Consider the following 22,812-nt stretch of genomic DNA (forward strand, 5'->3'; position numbering starts at 1 on the left):
TCTATACATTTGTTTTATTAATGAATCATTTCCTTCCATTGTTGGGATCTTGGCTCAAGGGGAAGAACATCCATAACATTACATCAGGAAAACAATTCTAATCCCAAGCACAGATTAGCTCTCATCTCTAATACACACAATAGATGTTAGATTTTTTTTTATGCCTCAGTTATTTGTGAAACTGGTCTTCAACCTAGCAGATTTCAAATGGAAGCGAGAAGAGAATTATATTAGGACACTTTTGATTGAGAAGAAGCAATAACGCTAAGTGATTGAGGATGTTTGCTTCCCTATAAAATATCAATATTGCTAAACCATTATCCTCTCCCACCCCTAAAAGTTGCCTGTAATTGAATAGCATCTTTGTTAATCTTGAGAGTTAATTTAATTGAAATTTTTAAAATAAATGGTATTTTTCACTATGGTGAACATTTAAGAAATATTTCTCCTTGATCTGGAAGTAAATCTTAAAAAAAAAATAAATAAATCTATTAACCAGAGTTGCAGAGCCAACAGGTATAAGGACCAATTCTTACGATTCTGAAAATTCTGACTCCGACTTCTAGAATTCCATCTGAATCTAAATTTTAAAGTCTTCTAATATTCAGACTGTCGATTCTTTGAAGATTAAAAAAATCTAGCTCACGTCTAGCATTCTTACAAGTTTGACTGATTCCTTCCGAAACCTCCAACTCCTTCAAATTGCAACTCTGCTATTAACTAATTAAGTTGATAGAGTAATATATTTTTGGAACAAGTTTCCAAATCAAATTAAGAACAAACGATTTTTAATTCAGTAATAGTAAAAAAATAAATAAATAATAAGGCATTTTTCAGAACTATCTAATGAAATATTTAACAAAATTTGACCTGTACATAATTACTGTAGTGTAGTGTAAATTTCTGAAAATTGGTTTTTCTTCAAATCCAGCTACAAGAACAATGAATTTTCTTTGATTCCACATCCCTGATACATGTTATTTTCTAGCAAGCTGATTTAGTTTTCTATGTAAGTTCAAAAATGATTCTTTCTCCACTTGATTTGAGCAGAGAGATCATTCTGCATTAAAACTTACAAAACAAACACGTCTTTTAAAAATTGAACAGGCAACCTTAATTTTTTATTTGATAATCAGTAGATTTCACAATCATTAAATAACAAAAAAAAAAAAACATTACTCAGGAAATATAAACTCCAAGGGGATTATTTCATATAAAACTTATATAATAATTTACTAAAAATTGAATGAATTCATTGAAAACATTTATTTTAAAATTTTGTAATTTGAAGAATTACAATAAAAATTAAATAACAAAACATTTTTAAAAAAATTGCTGTGTCAAAACTAATATTCATTTTTCTTTACACATATTTAAAATTTAAAAAATATGCAGTCACGTTTTTTAATAAAACTGTATTGAAAGTTATCTCCCTTATATGCAAATAGTTCATATTGCTTTTTATTTTTTTAAAATCTTATATGTTAAACAAAAAATCCATCAGTTCTCATTTATTTGATTTTGACAAGGAAATAATTTATTGAGAAGTATTTGCGTTTTATGACTAATTATTATCAAATTTGTTTTTTTAAAAAGCTTATGTTATTCAGGGATAGATATTTTAACTAAAAAAAAAAAAATAAAAAAAAAAAAAAAGCAATTTTTACAAAAACCTGACTTGCGACTCTTATATTCTTATAATAATTAATGTGCATTTTTTTTTTAATTCAAAATAAAAAAACAACGAGATGATTATTCTAATATCAACAAGGTTTGATTTTAGTTATAGACTTCTTAGTAAACAAATCTATTAACTTATAATCCATATTATTAGACTCAATGAAAGTTTGGTCATCATTTTTTTTTCCAAAGGCTATTTTTCCTATGTACTTTATGAAAAGAATATCCCTCCATGAAGAGAATAGTTTTGCACCATTTTGTGCCTTCTTATAAAGATTAAAATCAAGATATAATGTCACTGAATTTTATGTCTAGAATTTATAATGATTAGTTAATTAGTTTAAGAGTGAATCCTGTACATACAAATATATAAACATATCTAATTTTATAAATATAGAAATAATACAAAATATATAGTAAAATACACCTTAGTTTTGGAATTGAGTTATGTTAGAAAGTAATTCTGTTTTAATAGTTCGAATTAGCCATAATTTATAATTAACTGATTCAGTAAACAAGAGGCCACATTGAGAAAAGAGAGTCACTCTTTCTCTTAATGCTCTCAGACACATTAAATAAATACTAGCAGAACCCGTGGAAATTCCACAGTAGTTGAAAATTTTAAGAAACACACATCGGTAAGAAACATCACATAATCAAGCAATTACATTGAGATTGGACCATGTACCATTAAAGACTCAGCTAAATCACAAAGTTCTGGATTTTCAGGTCCCGGTGTTTCTGCTAACAATTGCATCAATTTGTTTAATAGTTCTGATCTTTTCCTGGTTTTGCAGCATTATGATCATGTGGCAGTGTGGTAGCCATCTTTTTTGGAAATTCAATAACATAAACATATGCAAATGGAATTCCCAGTACGTCTATCTTTAATGTCTTTCAAAAGTTCAGCTAGATGTGCATGGTATGCATATGATATAAGGCAGGTTGAGTTTATCTAAGTTCTGATGGCTCCAACTTGTTTACTATTTAAAGACATCTTGGATTACACATGTATGTAAGGAATAGGTCTGGTTTTCCGTATTTACAGAAAACAGCTTTGTACTAATTGCTTTGTAATAATTTCAACATGACATGTAAGTAGGTAATAATGTTTTCACCTGAAATGTGTAGGTTTAAAAGATCCATAATCAACAAAAGCGTCCTATGATTTAACTTATTTTGACATGACACTTAAGTAGGTAATAATGTTTTCATCTGAAATGCGTTTGAATTTGTATTAATTTCAACAACATACAAGTAGGGAATAATGTTTACACCTGAAATGTGTAAATTTAAAAGAGCTCTAATCTACAAAAACACTATATGATTGTACTTATTTTGACATAAAACTGTAAGTAGGTAATAATGTTTTCACCTGAAATGCGTAGGTTCAAAAGATCCATAATCAACAAAACCATTCTATGATTTTACTTATTTTGACATAACTCTTTAGTAGGTAATGATGTTTTCACCTGAAATGTGTTGGAATTTTTACTAATTTCAACATGACATGTAAGTAGGTAATAATGTTTTTACCTGAAATGCATAGATTTAAAAGATCCCTAATCAACAAAAGCACTATATGATTTTACTTATTTTGGCATGACACTTAAGTAGGTAATAATGTTTTCACCTGAAATGTCTTGAAACAACACCAATTTCTTTTTTGTTTTATTATTTCTCAAATGTTTATTAGCCATTTGGAATATTCCACTTATTTTTAAAGGGATGTTAGGATGATAATGGTCGAAGCAAATTAGCGTATTAATATTAGATTAAATAGTAGTTAAAACAATAAAGTAAAATATGGCAAGAGAAATACATAGGTAACTAACAGAGAGAGATGGGTGACTTATTCAGTTAATGTCACATAGTAGTGACCCTATGACAGTAAGTAATGATTAAGTAAGTTGGTGTAAATTTTGATAAGAGTCACTTACATGTCAAGATAACCTAGCTGAAAGTGGAATTGTACGCAGAGACAGGTGACATGAAAAACTCTGTAGACAAAACATAGTTGAATGATCACAATATGCCATGATTTCAGATTTTTGGAGCGAGAGAAACAAAGGTTTGTTATTCAGTCTCAGTTATGTAGAATAATCTAAAACAGATGTCACTTTGATGTCTGACTGTCTACGTCTCTCAATTCACAAGTTAGAAAACTAAATTAAGGATGAAATAATTTGGGTCACATAGTCTCTCTCTGCATAAGAAAATTCTCTCCAGTAAAACCAAGAAGAAACTTCAGCAAAAAGTCTCCTCTTGTCATTCATGAATGAAAAGTTTGTTCACACTGGCTAAACAGATGAATCGACAACACCAGATGACACGACCACACATGAAACTGTGATTATGAAACAGTGATGGGGAAAAGAAACGATGATGTAAAGAAAAAAATACGACTAGCATGTAAACACATGCATGCGTAGATCGTCGTATAACGACTTGATCACTGTCTGTCTGACGTAATGAACATTTGAATTAAAATGTTTAAAATTCAACGCTATTTCACACGATTAATGGTAGCCGAATGGATACGGTCTTCGCTAATCGAGCCAGAGATGTCTCGTGTCGCGGGGTTCGAATCGTTCGACTGGTAGTAATTGTGACACCCTGCACTGAAGAATCCCGAAAGGATGAAACACTAGTGTCTGTAGGTATTTAATTATTATAGTAAAAAAATAATTATGACAGCCCCTTTAAGAAATACGTTTCTTATAGTTGAGCACTTTCTGTTGAATAAAAGTCGGTCAATTTAGCTCTTATGCGTAGATCGTCGTATAACGACTTGATCACTGTCTGTCTGACGTAATGAACATTTGAATTAAAATGTTTAAAATTCAACGCTATTTCACACGATTAATGGTAGCCGAATGGATACGGTCTTCGCTAATCGAGCCAGAGATGTCTCGTGTCGCGGGGTTCGAATCGTTCGACTGGTAGTAATTGTGACACCCTGCACTGAAGAATCCCGAAAGGATGAAACACTAGTGTCTGTAGGTATTTAATTATTATAGTAAAAAAATAATTATGACAGCCCCTTTAAGAAATACGTTTCTTATAGTTGAGCACTTTCTGTTGAATAAAAGTCGGTCAATTTAGCTCTTATGCGTAGATCGTCGTATAACGACTTGATCACTGTCTGTCTGACGTAATGAACATTTGAATTAAAATGTTTAAAATTCAACGCTATTTCACACGATTAATGGTAGCCGAATGGATACGGTCTTCGCTAATCGAGCCAGAGATGTCTCGTGTCGCGGGGTTCGAATCGTTCGACTGGTAGTAATTGTGACACCCTGCACTGAAGAATCCCGAAAGGATGAAACACTAGTGTCTGTAGGTATTTAATTATTATAGTAAAAAAATAATTATATATATATATATATATATATATATATATATATATACCTTGATTTATTTCATTTCTTTATATATATATACCTTGATTTATTTCATTTCTTGGATGAAAAAATAGTAACATTAATTATAAATTACGACTAATTAGAGCAATTAAAAGAGGATTTTTTTCACACATAACTCAATCCCAGAACCAAAGTATGTTTTCGCATATTTTTTGTGTTGGAAAAAAAAAAACATAGGCGAAACAAATGTTGATGAACTCATATTTAGTATAATAATGGATTAACCTTTAGTATAAAAATATCTGACCTTTTGGTCATTTTGGTTTTAAAGTCAATAAATAAAAAGGACATTATTTCGATGTAAAATTAATCTAAAATCTTTTATATCACGAATAGTAACATTTACCAAAATAAAAATACAAAATGATCATATGGTGTTATGAACTAGCTGCAAAAGGACAGAGGGTTGGTAGCTTATTCAATCCTGGGCTACGCAGGGTCTCCCTGCTAGTGTTAGGTAACGCATCTCTTCTTAGATTTTGTGAAAGATGAGAACAGAAATAAAAGAAAAGATGTTCATATGGTCTAAGTGATTAGAATTCCAGTATCAGCCACAAATGCTGGGCATTCAAAAAGTGAGTAATTATAGCAATCTCAAATTAACGTCAAATGCTAGAAATGGTTGGAGGCAGCAGTGGCGGCGGAGGAGAGGATTCTAATTAGTCTCTTTTACGGGTTTCAATAGGCTCCTAATTTTATGATTCAATAGAACTTGTGGAAATATTGAAACTTTGGCACTTTTTGCTTATCTTCTGATTAAAACGATGATGATCTGAGATAAAGGATGAAGAGTACAAAGAGAAAGTCAGATCTCATAGCTTCACAGCCTCTAATCCAAATATCTAATAGATTATTTCTGACAATATGGCTAACACATCTTTTATCTCTCTATCTTTCTCTCCCGCTTTCTCTTATCAAATATAGAAAGTTATCTTGTCTGATTTTCAAAGTCAGACTAAATAGCATTTAAACTGACAAATCAAATTTTGCTTCTGACTAGCCAATTTTCATTTGTTATATTGTATTGGCAATACAATAATGTAGTGAGCTACAATTTATTTTTCAAAATAACTTAGTTCAGCTCAGATGACTTATGTGAAATATTTTTGAATAATCACCTAAAAATAAAAACCAGCAAGGTAGATAACTCATTTTAAATTGAAGAATATTAAGGACCTCCAGCATGCAACACAGATTAAACCCCCTGCTATTTGTAACATGATGTAACTGCAATCTAATTTAATTACTCATAACTTTTGTACCATTTAAAAGAATAAGCTTAAAATAAACTAGTAATATTTAAAAAAAAAAAGATTCAGCATACAAAAATAATAAAAATGTGTGACTAAAATTGTGTTTACATTATCAACACCTTAAAACAATGTTCCTATGTATTGACTGTTTCGAAAGAGTAAACATACCTGTGTTTAATAAATCTCACAAAAATCAATTAATGGTCAAATTTTCATGAAATTTTCGATACTTATTAATTTCTAAATTAGCTTATCTTTAAAAAGCAGTTTTCATTAAATATAAGAGGGGAGATATTTTTAATGTGTTCTACCCCCCCCCCATTTCATGTTAATTAAACAAAATAAATTTAGGTTCATCAAAATTGAATTGCAACATTTTACAAAGTGGAAGATTTTAATTATTTTATATATATATATATATATATATATATATATATATATATATATATATATACACACACACATATATATATATACACACACACACATGTATATATACACACATACATATATATATATATATATATATACACACACACATATGCACACACACACACATATATATACATACACACGCATACATATATACACATACATACATATATATATGCACACACATACATACATACATATACACACACATACATACATACACACATACATACACACACATACATACATACACACACACACATACATACATACATATATATATATATATATATATATATATATATATATATATATATAAACCTGTTACGTATTTAACTTAGCTTGAAGTTGTAAATAAAAAATAGACATAAAATCAATATTGTTATGGTAAAAAAAAAAAATGAAGTTTTTTTTTTAATAATATATAATTTGCTGAATTACAAAAAAAAAAAAAAAAAAAAAAAAAAATTCTAAAAATAGTTAATTTTTAAAAAATTTCAATAGAATAAAATTCCAATATTCCATGATGTGAAGTTTCAAACATACATTTTTGAGAATGGGTTTCCAATTTAAAAAAAAATATTTTCATATAATATAAAAAATAACTATTGGCAAATTTAAAATAGCAAATTCAACTACAATTTTAAATTATTTTAATTGTTAAAAGATTTTTATTTCTAGGGGAGGGGGGACTTCATTTTAGCACCTATTTTAAAAGAAAATGTACGGAGGCTTCTAATTGATAAATAATAAATAAAATTATCACAATAAACAATAGCAAAAAAACTTTATTCAATTTAACATCGTTCGGTATTCATAAAAATTATACACAATTATAAATTAGACAGAAAATGATGACATTGCTGATACTGTGTAAAACGTTGGCGGTTTTACACAAGAATTTGGAGGTGCCTAAAAAATATGATATGCATTATTTACTTCAAGTTTAAAAATGTGCAAACTTAAGTGATTTCATTGCATTCCAAATAACACCGGCTAGTATATATATATATATATATATATATATATATATATATATATATGATGAGAATAACGGAAATAGTATTCCGACAAAATAGAGAAATAAAAATAAAAAGGAACAAACCATCATCAACATTTCGTTTTTATTTCGAGACTTCCTCTGGATGAATGAGATTAAGATTTGTACTGGTGCTTTTGTTTTCTTAATCTCATTCATCCATAGGAAGTCTCGAAATAAAGACGAAACATTGATGAACACATAACTCGGTTTGTTCCTTTTTTATTTCTCTCTCTCTCTCTCTATATATATATATATATATATATATATATATAAACCTGTTATATATTTAATATATCTTTAATTGCTTTCTAGGTTAGCATTGCTCGATGACATCGTCCTTTCGAGTTGAAACTCCTACTTGTGAGACATCGGCTTGAGGTTATTAGCTGGTTGGATGACCGCATCCCTTGTTGAGACAAAGTAGGTTGATTTCACAATCGGATTTCGGCACGGTTTGCTTGATCTGTATTGGTTAATAGAATTTATTCTGTGCGGGGCGTTTGCTCAGTTGGCAGAGTGCTTGCCTCGCATGCAAGAGGCTCGGGTTTCGAATCCTGAGTTCGGATGTGTCTAACTGATGAGCCCAAATGAGGGCGAAACTCGAGTCTTGGACTTCCGGACTATTGACTGTCATGGCCTTGTGGGCTGCAACGTTGTTTGACTGTGGAATTTATTATATATAATCTCTCACATTCTAAAAATCCTATATATATACACACATATACACACCAGAAACATATACACACCAGAAGATCACCCGTCCCAGGAGGGGTAAAATTAATTTCCTGTACAAAACAATTTTGTATCATATCCATATATGTTTTTAAATCAAGATATAATACTACTAAACCTTATGTCTAGAATCCTTATTTGATCATAACACATTGATTTTCATTATAGAAATCACTTATGGTGTAAATTGGGTAGAATTTATTTATGAGGACGACTTAACAGGAACTTGTTTACATTAGATTTGAAGGCTACCATGTTGTATTCAACAGGAAGCATGCCAGTGGAACAGTATTCCAAAGACGGGCAGTTCTGGAAAAGAAGCTTTGTTCATGAAATCTGCGTTTACATTTAAGTACAGATAGAGAGTGGGGAAAATCGTATGTTGTGGTTGTAGCCAGTTAAGTATTTTTTGTGAAAGTTTGGCAAGGGTGGGGACCATGGATTGGAGTTCAGTCGAGCATCTGCCATGAAAATAGCAATAGAACAGAGACAGACTTGCGACATCTCTTTTGTGGGAAAGAGGTTGCAGGAAAAAGAAAAGAGCACCACTTACTAGATCTTGAAGAACTGATACTTGGAGACTATTTATTAATTGATGTCTAATATCTATTTTTATAATTACACAAAAATTGTAGGTGATTGAATTTTCCAAAGGGGATTTTACTCTCTTTTTACCCTTCTCTTTTGCATAAAACTAAATTAAACTAAGCATAGGCCACATTTGATTCACATTCTGTACATACAATTCTTTAAGAAAGAGATTGGTTATAAAACTTGTTTCTATTTATTCTAGAAAAGTAGTGTTATTTGTCTTTCAAATTAGTTTTGTACCAAATTGAGAAAATCAATTTGGAAATTATTTTCAGAAGAGAATTGATGTATTATTAATATCGATTAAATAAATGCCCAGCCTTTTGAAGTGGATTTATTGGAATATAACAGAAATCTATGCTATACTTTATTTTTCATCAGATATTTGATATTTTATACAGTAAGAATTTTAAGTGGAGAGTTAACTATCAAATACATTCAACTTTAAAAGTATATCAATTAATATCTAATAAAGAATATTTTATTCTTTACTGTACACTAGCGAAGCTATCCAGCATTGCCTGGGGCCAATAAACAAGACGCCCCTCAAACATTCACAAATTAAAGCCAAAGAAGAATGGGAAACAATTCTGTTAGGCATTTTCCAGGACCTTGTGTAAAACTATGGCAATTGTTTGACAGCAGTAATTAGTACTAAAGGAGACCCAATTAAATATTAAACATTCTTTTGCATCTGTCTAAATACTTGTTTCACTATCTATTACAGGAAATGTTAAATAACAGTTGTTTTCTTTAAAAAATTATTTTCTCTGATTTCTATATATTTTAATAATGTGGAAGTTTTATTTTATTTTTTTGTTTGATATCATTTGTACGAAAATTGGTGAAAAACAAAAAATTTTTTGTCTTGTCCAAACACTTGTGTGTGTGTGTGTGTGTGATAATGTGAGATTTTGATTTGCATCTTTTTAGTTTAGCAAGAGATACAAAGACGTCTGTCCTCTATATAATAGTTTCTTACTTTCTTTTTCATAGAAATTGCTCCAGACAAGGCACAATGCCACTTGATGTAAGGAGCTATAAGAATCTTTATATTAATACGATAGCGCATGCTATTTTCTGTGTCACGTTTACATCTGGGTCGTTTGATTGTTATGTACTTCCATTTCTTGTAATAAATAATTTTACTAAGAATTCTTCATAATTTTGGTTTCAATTATAGCTGATGGCACTTAAGTCATCTATTTTTTTATAAATAATTTTACCAAGAAGTCTTCATAAGTTTTGGTTTCAGTTTCGATTATAGCTAATGGCACTCCAATAATCTATTTTTGAAAAATAATTTTATCAAGAATTCTTCATAAGTCTTGGTTTCGGTTTTGATTTTAGCTGATGGTACCTTAGTAATCTCTTTTTTTTTTTTATAAATAATTTTATCAAGAATTCTTCATAAGTTTCTGTTGTGGTTATAGCTGAAGGAACTAATATATATATAAAGTTTGGGATTCGGTTTCAGTTCAAGCTGATGAACCCAAGTCATATAGATATATTTTCTATTTTTGGAATTGCAACTTTATCATATATAAAAATCGATAGAACATTAACTCTATAATAATATATATGAAATCTGCAAGAATTAAAATATCATATTTAAGCATATTTTACAACCGGACATCCCTGCTAGCTTAGATCAATACTTTTGCAGTTTTAACAAAAGAGCTACAATAATATCAGAGCATCTTCATTTACACTGAACATCCACAGAATGCCAACATCAATATATTACATACAAGTGGGGGTACCCGGCGTTGCCCGAGTGTTTGTTTCCGGGACGGGGGGGGGGAGTTTTAAAAAATGTTATGGTAGGTAAGTAGGAAGGATCAAACCCGGAGTCATGAGTAAAAGTAGGAAAATAAAGTGTGAAAAAAAACAAAAAAAAAAAACATCTGCAACGTTAACAGTTCGGTCACCAAGAAAAGTCCATTCCAGTTGTTTAGGAAAAAAAACAAAAAAAAACGACTACGGTAGGTCGGCGCGAACGTGAAAATATAATGTGAATTGTCCAACACGCTAACCACTACGCCACAGAGCACTGCATCTTAGTTTAGTGATTTTAAATAACTTCACGTGAAAGAACTACGAAGCCAAACCGGTGTTCTCTTCTCAACTGTTCCTTGTGAACGATCCCCAAACGGTGTTAAGTGGTGGCAGGGGGAGGAGGAATTTATTAGAGAGAAAATATTTTACCACTTCCATTGATCTTAACCGATTTTGGCCGTGACTTCTCAGCAGAAAAAGTATAGAAATCTAAGATTATCGAGGAATTTGAGAAATAATAAGCCTATAACACACCTCAGATATTGTTCTGCCGTTTGTGCATATTATATTTGCATGAAATATCTTGATTTTTAATCCTATTAATGTCAAAATCAGACGGGAAAAAATGAGTTCATTTTATTTATATAGAGATGAATCAATCTCCTGTGGAATTTCCACAGGTCCTGCTAGTGAAAAATAATTACTACAGGGTGACTCCAAAAAAAAAAAAAAAAAACGGGCCCCAACTCTAATTAGGCCCCGTTTCTTAGTGTTTTGTCCGAATGAAATGAAACTAGTTTATTATATTCAAAACATCACATCAAAACACAAGGGTCTTTGGCCTTTTTTCTCTGTTCTACAGCATATGTTCTAGATGACCTCCATTTAGCTTTTGTTTTTTTTGGATCACCCTATACAAAGACAGGAGATGCCTATTGGCCTTAGTCTTGAAAATACTTAGGCTATAGGTAGGAGGAAAACGGTCAGCAAGAAGAGAATTTCACAAGCCTGCAGGTCTTGGAAAGAAGCTGCTGGAATATTTAAATATATACTAGATTTACCTGTCCCCCATTAGGTCACATCTATTATGACTATTCTGCTTTGATTTTGTTAAAAAAAAATATTAAAATATGACATCTCAAAAGACATTCTTCTTGGATAACTAAAAATTATAAGTCTCTTTACTTTTATATTATTATATAAGTGTTATTATTCTTATATAAGAATGAAAAGAGACTTATTATTTTTCCATCTAATTTACATATGTATTTGTGGTGCATACAAACACACATTTAAAATTAAAGTTCTTTCTCTAAATACTCACATACATATTAAAAACTATTAGTGGTTAAACCAATGTGGATTGAGGCGGGTCGAGAGAATTACATAGATAGTTTAGAGAGACATGGGTAACTTGTCAGTTAATTATAAATTACAGCTAATTAAAAGAGAATTGTTTTCAAACATAATTCAATCCCAGAACTAAGTTATATTTTTGCATGAATTTTGTGTTGTTAATGTATTAGGAAAAAAATTGGACCAAACAAATGTTGATGAACTCACATTTATAGATTAAGCTTTATTCCCAAAATATCTCAAAGTTTTGTCATTTTAGTTTTTAAGTCAATAGCTAAATAATTTGGTATCTGTATGTAAAATTTTTAAATAAGTCGTTTTCTTCCAATTTTTTTTACAATTTAAAACATTAAAAATAAACAGATGGCGTTACAAAAAGAAATATATATAAAAGAAAAGCAACAAATTTTAAAACAAGTAAAACACAAGCAAGCTTGCATGTAAGATTAAAATTCAAATAATTTTTGTAAAAACTGACTTTTCTACTTCATCAGGTTCAGACTTGATTTTTCTTTTGCCTGAATAGTCTGGATTCATTGTTGGTTCCATTTTGATGTGTCCTGGGGCTCCGTAAATGGGAGGTCCAGCAGAGGCACTCAGCTGATATGGGTAACTATTAAGAAAAATAAAAAAATATTTATTATCATTAATTTAGAATAACACTACAAATAAGATAAGGGAAAACATTAAATCATTTTTTTTTTACATGGAAAACACCACTTATCAAGGCCTTAACGCCACTCGAGAATAAAGTGCATACATATATTAGCATTTCAGTATTTCAAGAAATCATTAGAATTCTCGGGTTCTGACTTATTTTGTTATTGTGTGATACACAATAAAACTTCAAAAGTAGTCTCCGGTTACACACATACAATTAGAACTTGCGTAGAAACATACAATGATACAAAATAAATATAGCAACTCACGGTAGTGAGACTATAATGAATAAGAAAATGCAAAAAAAAAAAATCATTCAAGACATTCACAGCAAGAACTCACCTGCTACCTTAACATGCCTAGCATCAAACAAAATATCTATGAACAAAACCTTCCCATCTGTGGAGCGCATTACACCAAGATTGCTTCCCTGCAGACTACAACATGAATGGCTTCAAATGCTTGTCATCAACCGTTATCATAAGTAATATAATTTGTTCATTCCATTCATCATTTTCAAACCTAGCATAATACTCATGATTCAATTGACAATTCATTAACTCCAATCCTCGAGTGGCTTTGGGCCATGATAAGTTGCAATTCATTAGTAAAAAAAAAAAAAATATGCCAGTATGTGATAGTATTCAGCATATGCACAACTTTTTGTTTTGAATCTGTGCAAATGACCAAGAGCAACAAGGGGCAACCTTTTTTCTTTACTAAAACTGAAATTACAAGGATTATTTCTTTCAAAAATATGTAGACAACCGTATTTTATAGTTATAGATTTTATATATTTTGTGTTCTAATATGTAAAACTTTACAGTTTTCAATTCTAAATTTCAATTTCTACGTATCTTTCAATTTTGATTTTGGTTGGTTGGTTGTTTTTGTTTTATGGCATATCAACCTTTTTCAGGTCATTTAATGCCGAATCTAGTGATTTTGAGGAACGATTTTTTAATGGAGTATATTTGTTTTTTAAGTCGGATTCTATTTAACCCATAGTTGGGACCCTAACAGGTACTACCACTCCAGGTCAGAGTGGACCTGGGAGCAATGGCAATTAAAGAGTGGCTCCACACTCCCTAAGGCCCGCAAGCTGGAGCCTCACCATCGGATATAGTTTTAGGTCATATCCAGGACCGTTGTATAAAGGGTTCTTTTTAAATTTTTTTATAAAGGCCAATTTTTTTAAGATATGAGAGTATGGTATGGGGATTGTTTTTATCAAATAACTCTTTAATATTGTTTTCTTTGTAGAATCGATTTCTTACTGTTACAAAATCAGTACATTCAATTAATATGTGTTTGATTGTAAGTGGTGTTTGACAAGGTATACAGATGAGTTGGCTTTCTTTTTTTTTAGGAGATATGAGTGGGTTAAGTGGATATGGCCTATTTTTATTCTTGTTAGTTTGACTTCTTTTCTGTTTAATTTCGTATTTTTTTTTTTTTTTTTTTTTTTTTTACACAGTGATCACCACTTATCAAGGCCCGGAAGCCACTCAGGGATACGGGTTATTGCAAGTACATTACGTTAGTGAGGAGATTTGCTGAAATGTTTACTTAAGAGGGCGGTTCATTAGGAATTTGTTAACATTGGACTTGAAGACATCCAAGTTGTAGTCCGGAGGGAAGCAGGCAGACGGAACAGAGTTCCACAGGCGTGCAGTTCTAAGAAAGAAGCTTTGTTCATGGAATCTGCGTTTTGATTTAGGCACAGATATAGAGTGGGGGAAATTTTTCACAGTGGATTCAGCTAGACGGGTGTTTTTCGTGAAAGATTGGCGAAGGGGGACCAGAGATTGGAGTTCAGACGAGCATCTGCCATGGAAATAACGATAAAACAAGGACAGGCTCGCAACGTCTCTTCTGTGGGAGAGAGGTTGCAGGGTAGAGAAAAGGGCATCCCCCACTAAGCCACGTATTTTGTTCTTGTTTTTTGATTTTTGGCATGACTTCGTTAAGTTTGTTGTTAGGGTGTTCATTCCAGTAGGTTTGCCATTTCTCTGTTGTATATGCGTTGATACGTCTTTTTAGATCTATGTATAGAATTTTAAAATTTGCATCGATTGGGAGATTTAAGGCGTTTTTTGCTGCTGAATCTGCTAATTCATTACCTTTATACCAGAATAGCTCGGTATCCAGCAGAAAATGATTTCTTTTTTACTGTTTAATTCAGCTAATTTTTGGAGTAATTTTGCGATTAGGGGGTTGTCCATCTTTTTAATCGCTTTTAGAGTAGATTGGGAGTCTGAAAGGATTATAAATTTGTTTTTGTTTTGTTATTGGGGACGAGTTTGAAAGCTAGGATTAGAGCATGTATTTCAGTACTGAAGATTGAGGTTTCTTTTGGGAGGTTTGATTGTTTTTTGATTGATTTATTGAGTATTGCTGCACTGGCTGTTGTGTTATTTTGTTTAGACCCATCTGTATAGATGGGTGTGTGGTCTGGATACTTTTCTTTGATTTTATCAAGATCATCATAAGTTATTGGATGAGCATGTTTCTTTTCATATTTACTTAAGGTCAATGTTAGGGGATATGATTTTCCAGGGAGGGTTTTTGAGTAGGAAGTTTCGTGAATTTTGGTTATGGGTAGATTTGCTTCTATGGAAATCGATTTTATTCTAAGTCCAAAGGTTTTGATTGCATTTTCTTTTTGGTCGAAAAGGTGTTTACGGTTTGGATTTAAAGTGCTATTGTGTGGTGGGTTTGTGAGGTTGGCTGTAAGTTTTGTGTAGGATTTTAGACTAAGGCTTTGATTTCTAAGCATTGGAGGAGTTTCATGTGCGAAGAACAATTTTTTAATAGAATATATTTGTTTTTTGTTTTTTTTTGGTTTCTATTTAACCCATAGTTGGGACCCTAACAGGTACTACCACTCCGAGTCAGAGTGGACCTGGGAGGAATGGCAATCAAAGGGTGGCTCCACGATCCCCAAAGCCCTCAAACTGGGGCCTCACCATTGGATATAGTTTAAGGTCATATCCAGGACCAGGAAGTAGGGAAGGAAAAAGAGAGGGGAGGGGAAGGGGATGTTGTTTTTATTTTTGTTTTTGTCGAACATAATTAAGTTTTACAAAAGAGAATAGAAAACAAAAACAGAAATCGATGTAGGTGCAGTTCGTCTCAGAAAGCCAATAGACAGCCTGATCTGGTAGCACCAGTCAATTTTGATTAACTTTCGAGATATGTTTGTACTAGTGTAATAAGAGAGAGGGCCATGGAAGCAACAAGGAAAGATGTCCATTCTCTCTCTCTTTCTCTCTGTCTCTCTCTTCTATTCTTGTCCACTGGACACTAAAGCATCAATGATTTTCGCCTGAGGATAACTATTGATAGACCTTCGACAGCCCAAAGAACTTTCCTTCCTTCCCTTGGACAATATCCAACTTTCTTCTGCTTAAATAAATCCTTTCGTTGTTGTGTTAAAAGAGATTTTGTTTTTCCTTTAATGCAGCAGTTTCCTTCTATGACTAATATAAAGAAATGCATTACACTTCTATATTTGATCTTGTGATAATAGCCCAGCAAGCAATTTAATATCACCAGAGAATAATTCTACTATCGATCTCACACAATCAGGTAAATCATTTATCTACATACTACTAAAAAATTATGATGTTTTTGGACTTTGTACGCAAATAAACAGAGTTCACATTAACGAGGCAGTAATTTTATGGTGTTAATACCAGAGTTCAAATCTCACCTAAGTCTAAAGTTTTTGTTTTTTTTAACTGGATATATATTTTATAAATTCAAAGAAATTAATATAGCATTAAAAAAAAATTACTGGAATAATTTTTTTAAAATTAAGTGACCTGTTTTTGATAATCCACAAAAAATAGACATCAATGCTATTCAGAATTAATTCAAAACAAATTATTTTTACTGAAAAATATGTTTGTTTGTTTTTTTTTCTATAAAAGAATACGTAAATACATTCATCATAGTTATTTACTTTCTCATGGAAATACGAAGTGGTATATTTTTTCTACTAAATCTTTCTTTGTACGATAGAAGATGGGCAAAGATGGAAATTTACATACCCGGGTACTGTATCAACACTCTTCAAGAATGAGGTATAAACCAGTAAACATAAAAAAATAATATGACTTTCAATAGAGATTTAGAGTAAATGTCATCAACTTTTATTTATTGTTCCGTCTGACGAAAATCTTTCAAAATATTTATTATTTCACTTGAAAAACTCATTTTATTTTTTTCTCATCTTTACCAATAAACTAGCAGGGAGACCCGACGTTGTCCGGGATTAAATGAGGATCAACAAATGTTCCACTATCTCATACTTTTATTGTTATCGAAATTGGTGAAATGGACAATTTTTAAATCAAATACATTGATTGCCTGCTCTAGGTAGGGATCCCCCGCCTCACATGCCTTCCTGCAATAACTTAGTTCACAATACATTGTAGTCTACATTGCATTGCAGAGAATTGATTTTATAAAATTATCTGTAAATAATGCCTTCTCTTAAAGTTTAAAATGGAAAAGTCAAGTGTCATGGTTCAATTCTGCTCCAAACATATTCATTTTGAATGCGCCCCTGTCTTATAAAAGAATTATAGTTTATTTTTATAGATTGGATCTTCTGCTTGTGCAGTTGCGATAATAGGTTGTATACAAATGTTCACTTTGCTCAAAATCAGACTTTTTTCTTGAATTGGATTTTGATACTTATCGGACACATTCCAACACAAGACCTACGTAAGAACACTTCCAGACACATCAAGTACCTTCGTGTGAAATTAAAAAAAAAAATCAACGCAACTCTTTCCGAGTCCACAGGGAATGAACTCAAATACACACAAAGTTTCTTTTCTATAATAGTAGATATAATAATGAGATACACTCAATCTAAACACTATCTTCCTTTAACGAATATTCATTTATAGCATCAATACTTTCTAAAAGATTCGATAATGGTGACTTTCCATATACACATCCATGTTATTTAAGATTCATTTTTTATATACTTGAGAATGGTTTCTAATTAATTTCTAAAAAAACTTACATAAAATACATGTCAGACAAACTGCTCTCTAATTACCAAGTAAATGTACTGAACCATTTTTTGTGCATTGGAATTATAAATGCTGCTTTGTGTGTGTGTGTGTGTGTGTGTGTGTGTGTGTGTGTACTAGCAGGCCGCCCGGCGTGTTGCCTGGTCGTAAAATATGCATATTATATTTTAATTCATACAGAAATTGAGACGTGTACATGCGATTATTATGTTTTTTTTTTCTTTTCTAAACAGTTCATTTCTTGTAAGTCAAAACAAGAAAAAAAATACTCGAGTTGAGATCGAAACCAAAACCTAAAGACATGTATGATAACCATTAAGTGAGCGTAACACGATCTTTAAAAAGTGTTTTCAAACCTACTTATTCTTAACATAATGAATCTGTATTGTGAATCATTCACGCATGCGCATTCGTGAAACAGTTAGCAAACAGATAAAAATCCAAGAACCCCCTACATACCAATTTTTAATTTTTAACTTCTTAGCACCCTATTTTTCCGGATGGAAACAGATTAAGATTTTTCCACATGTCTGAATACCCTATATACCAAATTTCAAGCCATTCAAAAATTTGTGGAGTATATAGGTTGAGAATTGCCTTCACACATACACATTCTCACTTTTATGTATATATCATTTAGTATACAATTTTAAAATTAAATAAAACTTATTTGCTGATGAAAACTTCCATATTTTTGCATGTTTTATCAGTTCTGATATTTTACTAACATGTGACTCAAAAATGGATAAGGTACTCATGCAGAGTGGAGGAGCGGTTGTGTCTCGTGGACGTTGATAGGAGAGACAGAGAGAGACGTCTGTACTGCTCGCCGGTTGAGTTCCCTCTGCTGGTCCACTGTAGCTCCCAAAGGAGAAATCCTTCATGACTGATACATTTATTTTTGTTACTAACTAGAATTCCCCTTTTTAAGGAGCTGGTTTCCCCCCACATTAAAAACCGACCTTGTGTCTAACTCTGCCCTCAAAACAAGAAAAAAAAAAAAAAGGGGGGCTAAAGAAGTTCTTTAGGGGACAGATGAATCAATGCGCCCCACCAGCTAGTTAGTCAGTGTGTGACCGGATCACTCAGTAGGGAGGGTGGGGGCACTGATTCACAAGAGAAAATCTTTTATTTTTGTTTGCTAAGGTCAGAGGTAATATTGGCTGAAATGTTATGAGAATAAAATCCAAAATGAAAACAGTTATCTGAATAATCATCATCACGTAGTCCGTCATCCTTGCCGATGACTAGTCGGGGCCTCAGTGCTTTATCATTCAGTACAGGACATTCCACCTTAGCTCCTAACTTGCTTGCACAATTTAGGTGTAGTATCTGTTGCGCATCAGATAAACACCCTCTGAACCTCCAATGCTCATTTCCAGTGGAGCGAACCCGCGACAACTGGTAGCAGAGGAGGCTGCAGCTTCTGGCCGAAAGTAATCTCAGTGAGGTAGACAGTCACCCTATTGTGTCCGCTACTACGCCTTTTCTTTCTGAACGAGGTTCCGTAGCCTTTTAAGGAAAACTGCAAGGCAGCAGTAGGATTTGAAGTCAGAGTTCCCATCTCTTAGCCTTTTACTGTGATAAGGCCCACAAGGCAGTGGTGTTTGATTTTGGGGTTGGTTCCCCTAGGCTTCACCCAAGGGCACCCACAAGACAGTAGGGTAGGAATGTCTGAATACAAATAATATGTCTAAAGCCATGGAGCACATAGATGTCATCAGCCATTGTAAGATTCAAATGACAATTTCTGGAAGGAACGAGTCAAGAGAATCTGAGAAGAATTCTTCATCCGATTGATTAAACTCAGACAATAACATTCTTCTATTTCTAACCTATCATCAGTAATTCACTCATAACCCATATTATTCTTTTAAAAAAAAAAAAAAAAAAAAAAAAAAGCACTAAAAATTTTTTTTTTAAATCTAATGCACTTTTTTTTTTCAAAAACAATAACAGTATTAGAAAATATTTACATTTCTAACGAGTAATGCTAAATGAAAATATAATTAAAGAAAAAAGTCATCATTATTATCATCATCATCTTTGGTTTCATGTCCTTTTTACATGCTGACATGTATTGAACAGGTTTTAGAAATTGATTTTCATACGAATCTATCTCTGACCAGGTCTTCATTTATCTCAAGTCCATTTCATCACTTCTTTTTCTTTAACCTTCCTCCATGAACAAAACCTGCTACTTCAACTGTTCTACATCTACTAACCCAGAGATCTTAATCCATTCTTTCAAAGTGACCATACTATCGAAGTCTCCTGTTCTGTAGACATCTAACTAAACTGTCCAAGTTTAATCTTCCTCCGAGGTCATCAAACTTAAACCTGTCTTTAACACTCATGCATGCAATCTCAAAAAATATTAGGCATAAAAATATTAAATTTATTCATCTCTATTTTGCCTCTAATTCAATCACTGGGGTGTGTTATTGGCTTATTAGATAGCGTCACAGACTATGGAATCAGCTAAGTCAATTTCAAAGCCAGATCTATTGTTCAATAAAGCACTAATATCTTTGGGAAAAGGTATAAACTTACAACCCCCCCCCCTCACCTCCTCTGCTATGGATACAATAATTTGTGTTCAACAAGTCATATACAATACAAATTCTTTTTTGGCATTAAATAACCCAAAAGGTGGTGATATGTTGACAAAAAAGGGGGAGGGTAAAGGAAAGCAATCGATCGCTTCAATCTTTGTCTTCAACTCTCCTTTTTCATCAAATGAGATTTGGAATAGTGTTACACGAAACAGATGAATAAATAAACGCTGGCTAGTGTTACAAGGAATGCTTTGTCATGCCAGAAACTCTAATGGGGTTGCTTGATAATAATGGTTTTGTGGTACACAATGTCTTGTCGCATGATACGCTGTCTTTAAGTAATGCATTCTTAAGTGAACAAATGATCCAATGGATGGCTTCAAGCAAACCGATCCATCGAAATACTTCTCGATATGAAACAAATGGATTTAGTTACTTTATACTTTTCTGACCAGCAAACGGAAAAGGGTCTTCAATTTCTTTAGAAGAAATAGAATAAATAAAAATTTGTTTATTAAACGCCTTCATTAACCAAATCATACGTTTCTGTTGCATTATTATTATTATTATTATTATTATTATTATTATTATAATAATAATAAGTAGTAGTATAAAACGAGTGTACACCCCCCATCATCGAAAATGACGTAAAAAATTATGCTTCGACAGGTTTCACATTACTATTCAAATTCATGTAAGAATAGCGTCTGAATTCGAAGTTTAAAAAAATAATAAAATAAATGTCTCAAACGAAAAAGTTCTTAAAATAAAAAATGAAAAAAAAAAAAAAGTATAAACCACTATAGAAACCAGAAAGAAAATGTCTCAATATAGATATAGATTAAAGGCAGATGGGTTGTCTGACTTGCTATTTGCTTTCTCAATTCCCCTATTCCCCTAAATACTTAAAATAGATTCGTCCGGCACTCTCTGTATTTGCTAACTTTCGTGTGATAGGACGGATAGATCCATCTACCTAACTATCTATATGTATATATGTATACGAGGGAAGTTAAATTTCTGCAAATTATAACTTACTCAATTTATTGCTTACAAAGGAGGAAGGTAGAATATTTCTTTATTCCATGGAGTTTCAAAACATTTTTTTTTCTTCAGAAAAATTGCATAAATTTAACTCTCCTCATATATTGATGCTCTATTACGAATATTGGGCATTTTTATGAGAGCAGAATCAATCTATATTTATATTTCCATTTTAAATACAGAATATATAAGAGATTGGTCACATTATTTTGTAAAGTTATTTATAGAAATTAGAACACCAAATAACGTTATATGATTTTATTTTTATTAAATGAATAAAGTCATTTATTTTTTTTTCTCAGACTTTCGACTTCATATGTCTTTTTTTCCTCTTCATTATATAGGTATTAATCGCGAGGGGTAAATCACTTGTGGATACAAAAAAAATATGTTTGTTCTTGTCGACAAGTATTGTTAAATAAAGTCTGAATCTGAAGTGTTTTGTGTGTTTTTTTTTTTTTTTAATAGCATATATCTTTTTTTTTTACATGGAGGTCACCACTTATCAAGGCCCGGAAGCCACTTGGGGATAAGGGTTATTACGTGTACAGTAATCAATGGGATAGTATCGTAGTAATCATTAGTATTGGAGTTTTGATGAAGTGTCTACAATTATATAAATACAACTTTGTGTGTACGTGTGTGAGTTCATTCCTTATAGACTAAGAAACGGCTAAACAGATTTTCTTTAAAATTTACAGAACTTTAGTGTATAAGTCTGGGAGTGGTCTTAGTTAAGTTTTGTCTCAGAATACCCGATAATTATTGATGATCGAAACCGTTTTTTTAATTTATCTATCATCGGTAAAGCCATTTTTTCCATGTCGTCGCTTAGCAACAATGATAGAACAATGGGCCATGAAAATTCTACTGTGGGTAAATTGATAGCGTTTTTTTTTTTTTAGCATGATATCGTCTGTAGGTTCAAACCCTGCATGTAAATTTCTTAATGTTTTTTGTTTGTTTGTTTGTTAACTGGAAAGAAGTTTATCTCTTCTCTACTTATATATATATATATATATATATATATACTTATATATTGTATGTGTGTAGGAGTTCGTTCCCTATAGACTCCAAAACGACTGGGCCGATTTTTAAAAAAATTTCACACACATATCTTATGTGCCTGTGAGTGTTTTTAGATAGGTTTTGTATCGGAACACCTCTGATAAGTATCAAAAATCGATAGTCAAAGAAATCTGATTA

At 31.7% G+C, this 22,812-nt stretch overlaps 1 protein-coding gene across 5 annotated transcripts in view; it reads right to left on the reverse strand.

Annotated features, from left to right (window-relative positions):
• Nucleotides 1-22,812, reverse strand: part of LOC145258002 (G/T mismatch-specific thymine DNA glycosylase-like) — a 335,515-nt gene that overhangs the window by 18,604 nt on the left and 294,099 nt on the right. For all 5 annotated transcript variants that reach the window (XM_080115754.1, XM_080115951.1, XM_080115799.1 and 2 more), the window contains one exon: nt 12,772-12,906. In XM_080115754.1, the coding sequence (XP_079971880.1) occupies nt 12,772-12,906 (135 nt within the window). The remainder of the gene's footprint in view (nt 1-12,771; nt 12,907-22,812) is intronic.

Source organism: Euprymna scolopes, chromosome 1, assembly GCF_053919585.1.
Source record: "Euprymna scolopes isolate OS-2025 chromosome 1, ASM5391958v1, whole genome shotgun sequence".
In the NCBI taxonomy this organism is placed as follows: Eukaryota; Metazoa; Mollusca; class Cephalopoda; order Sepiida; family Sepiolidae; genus Euprymna; species Euprymna scolopes.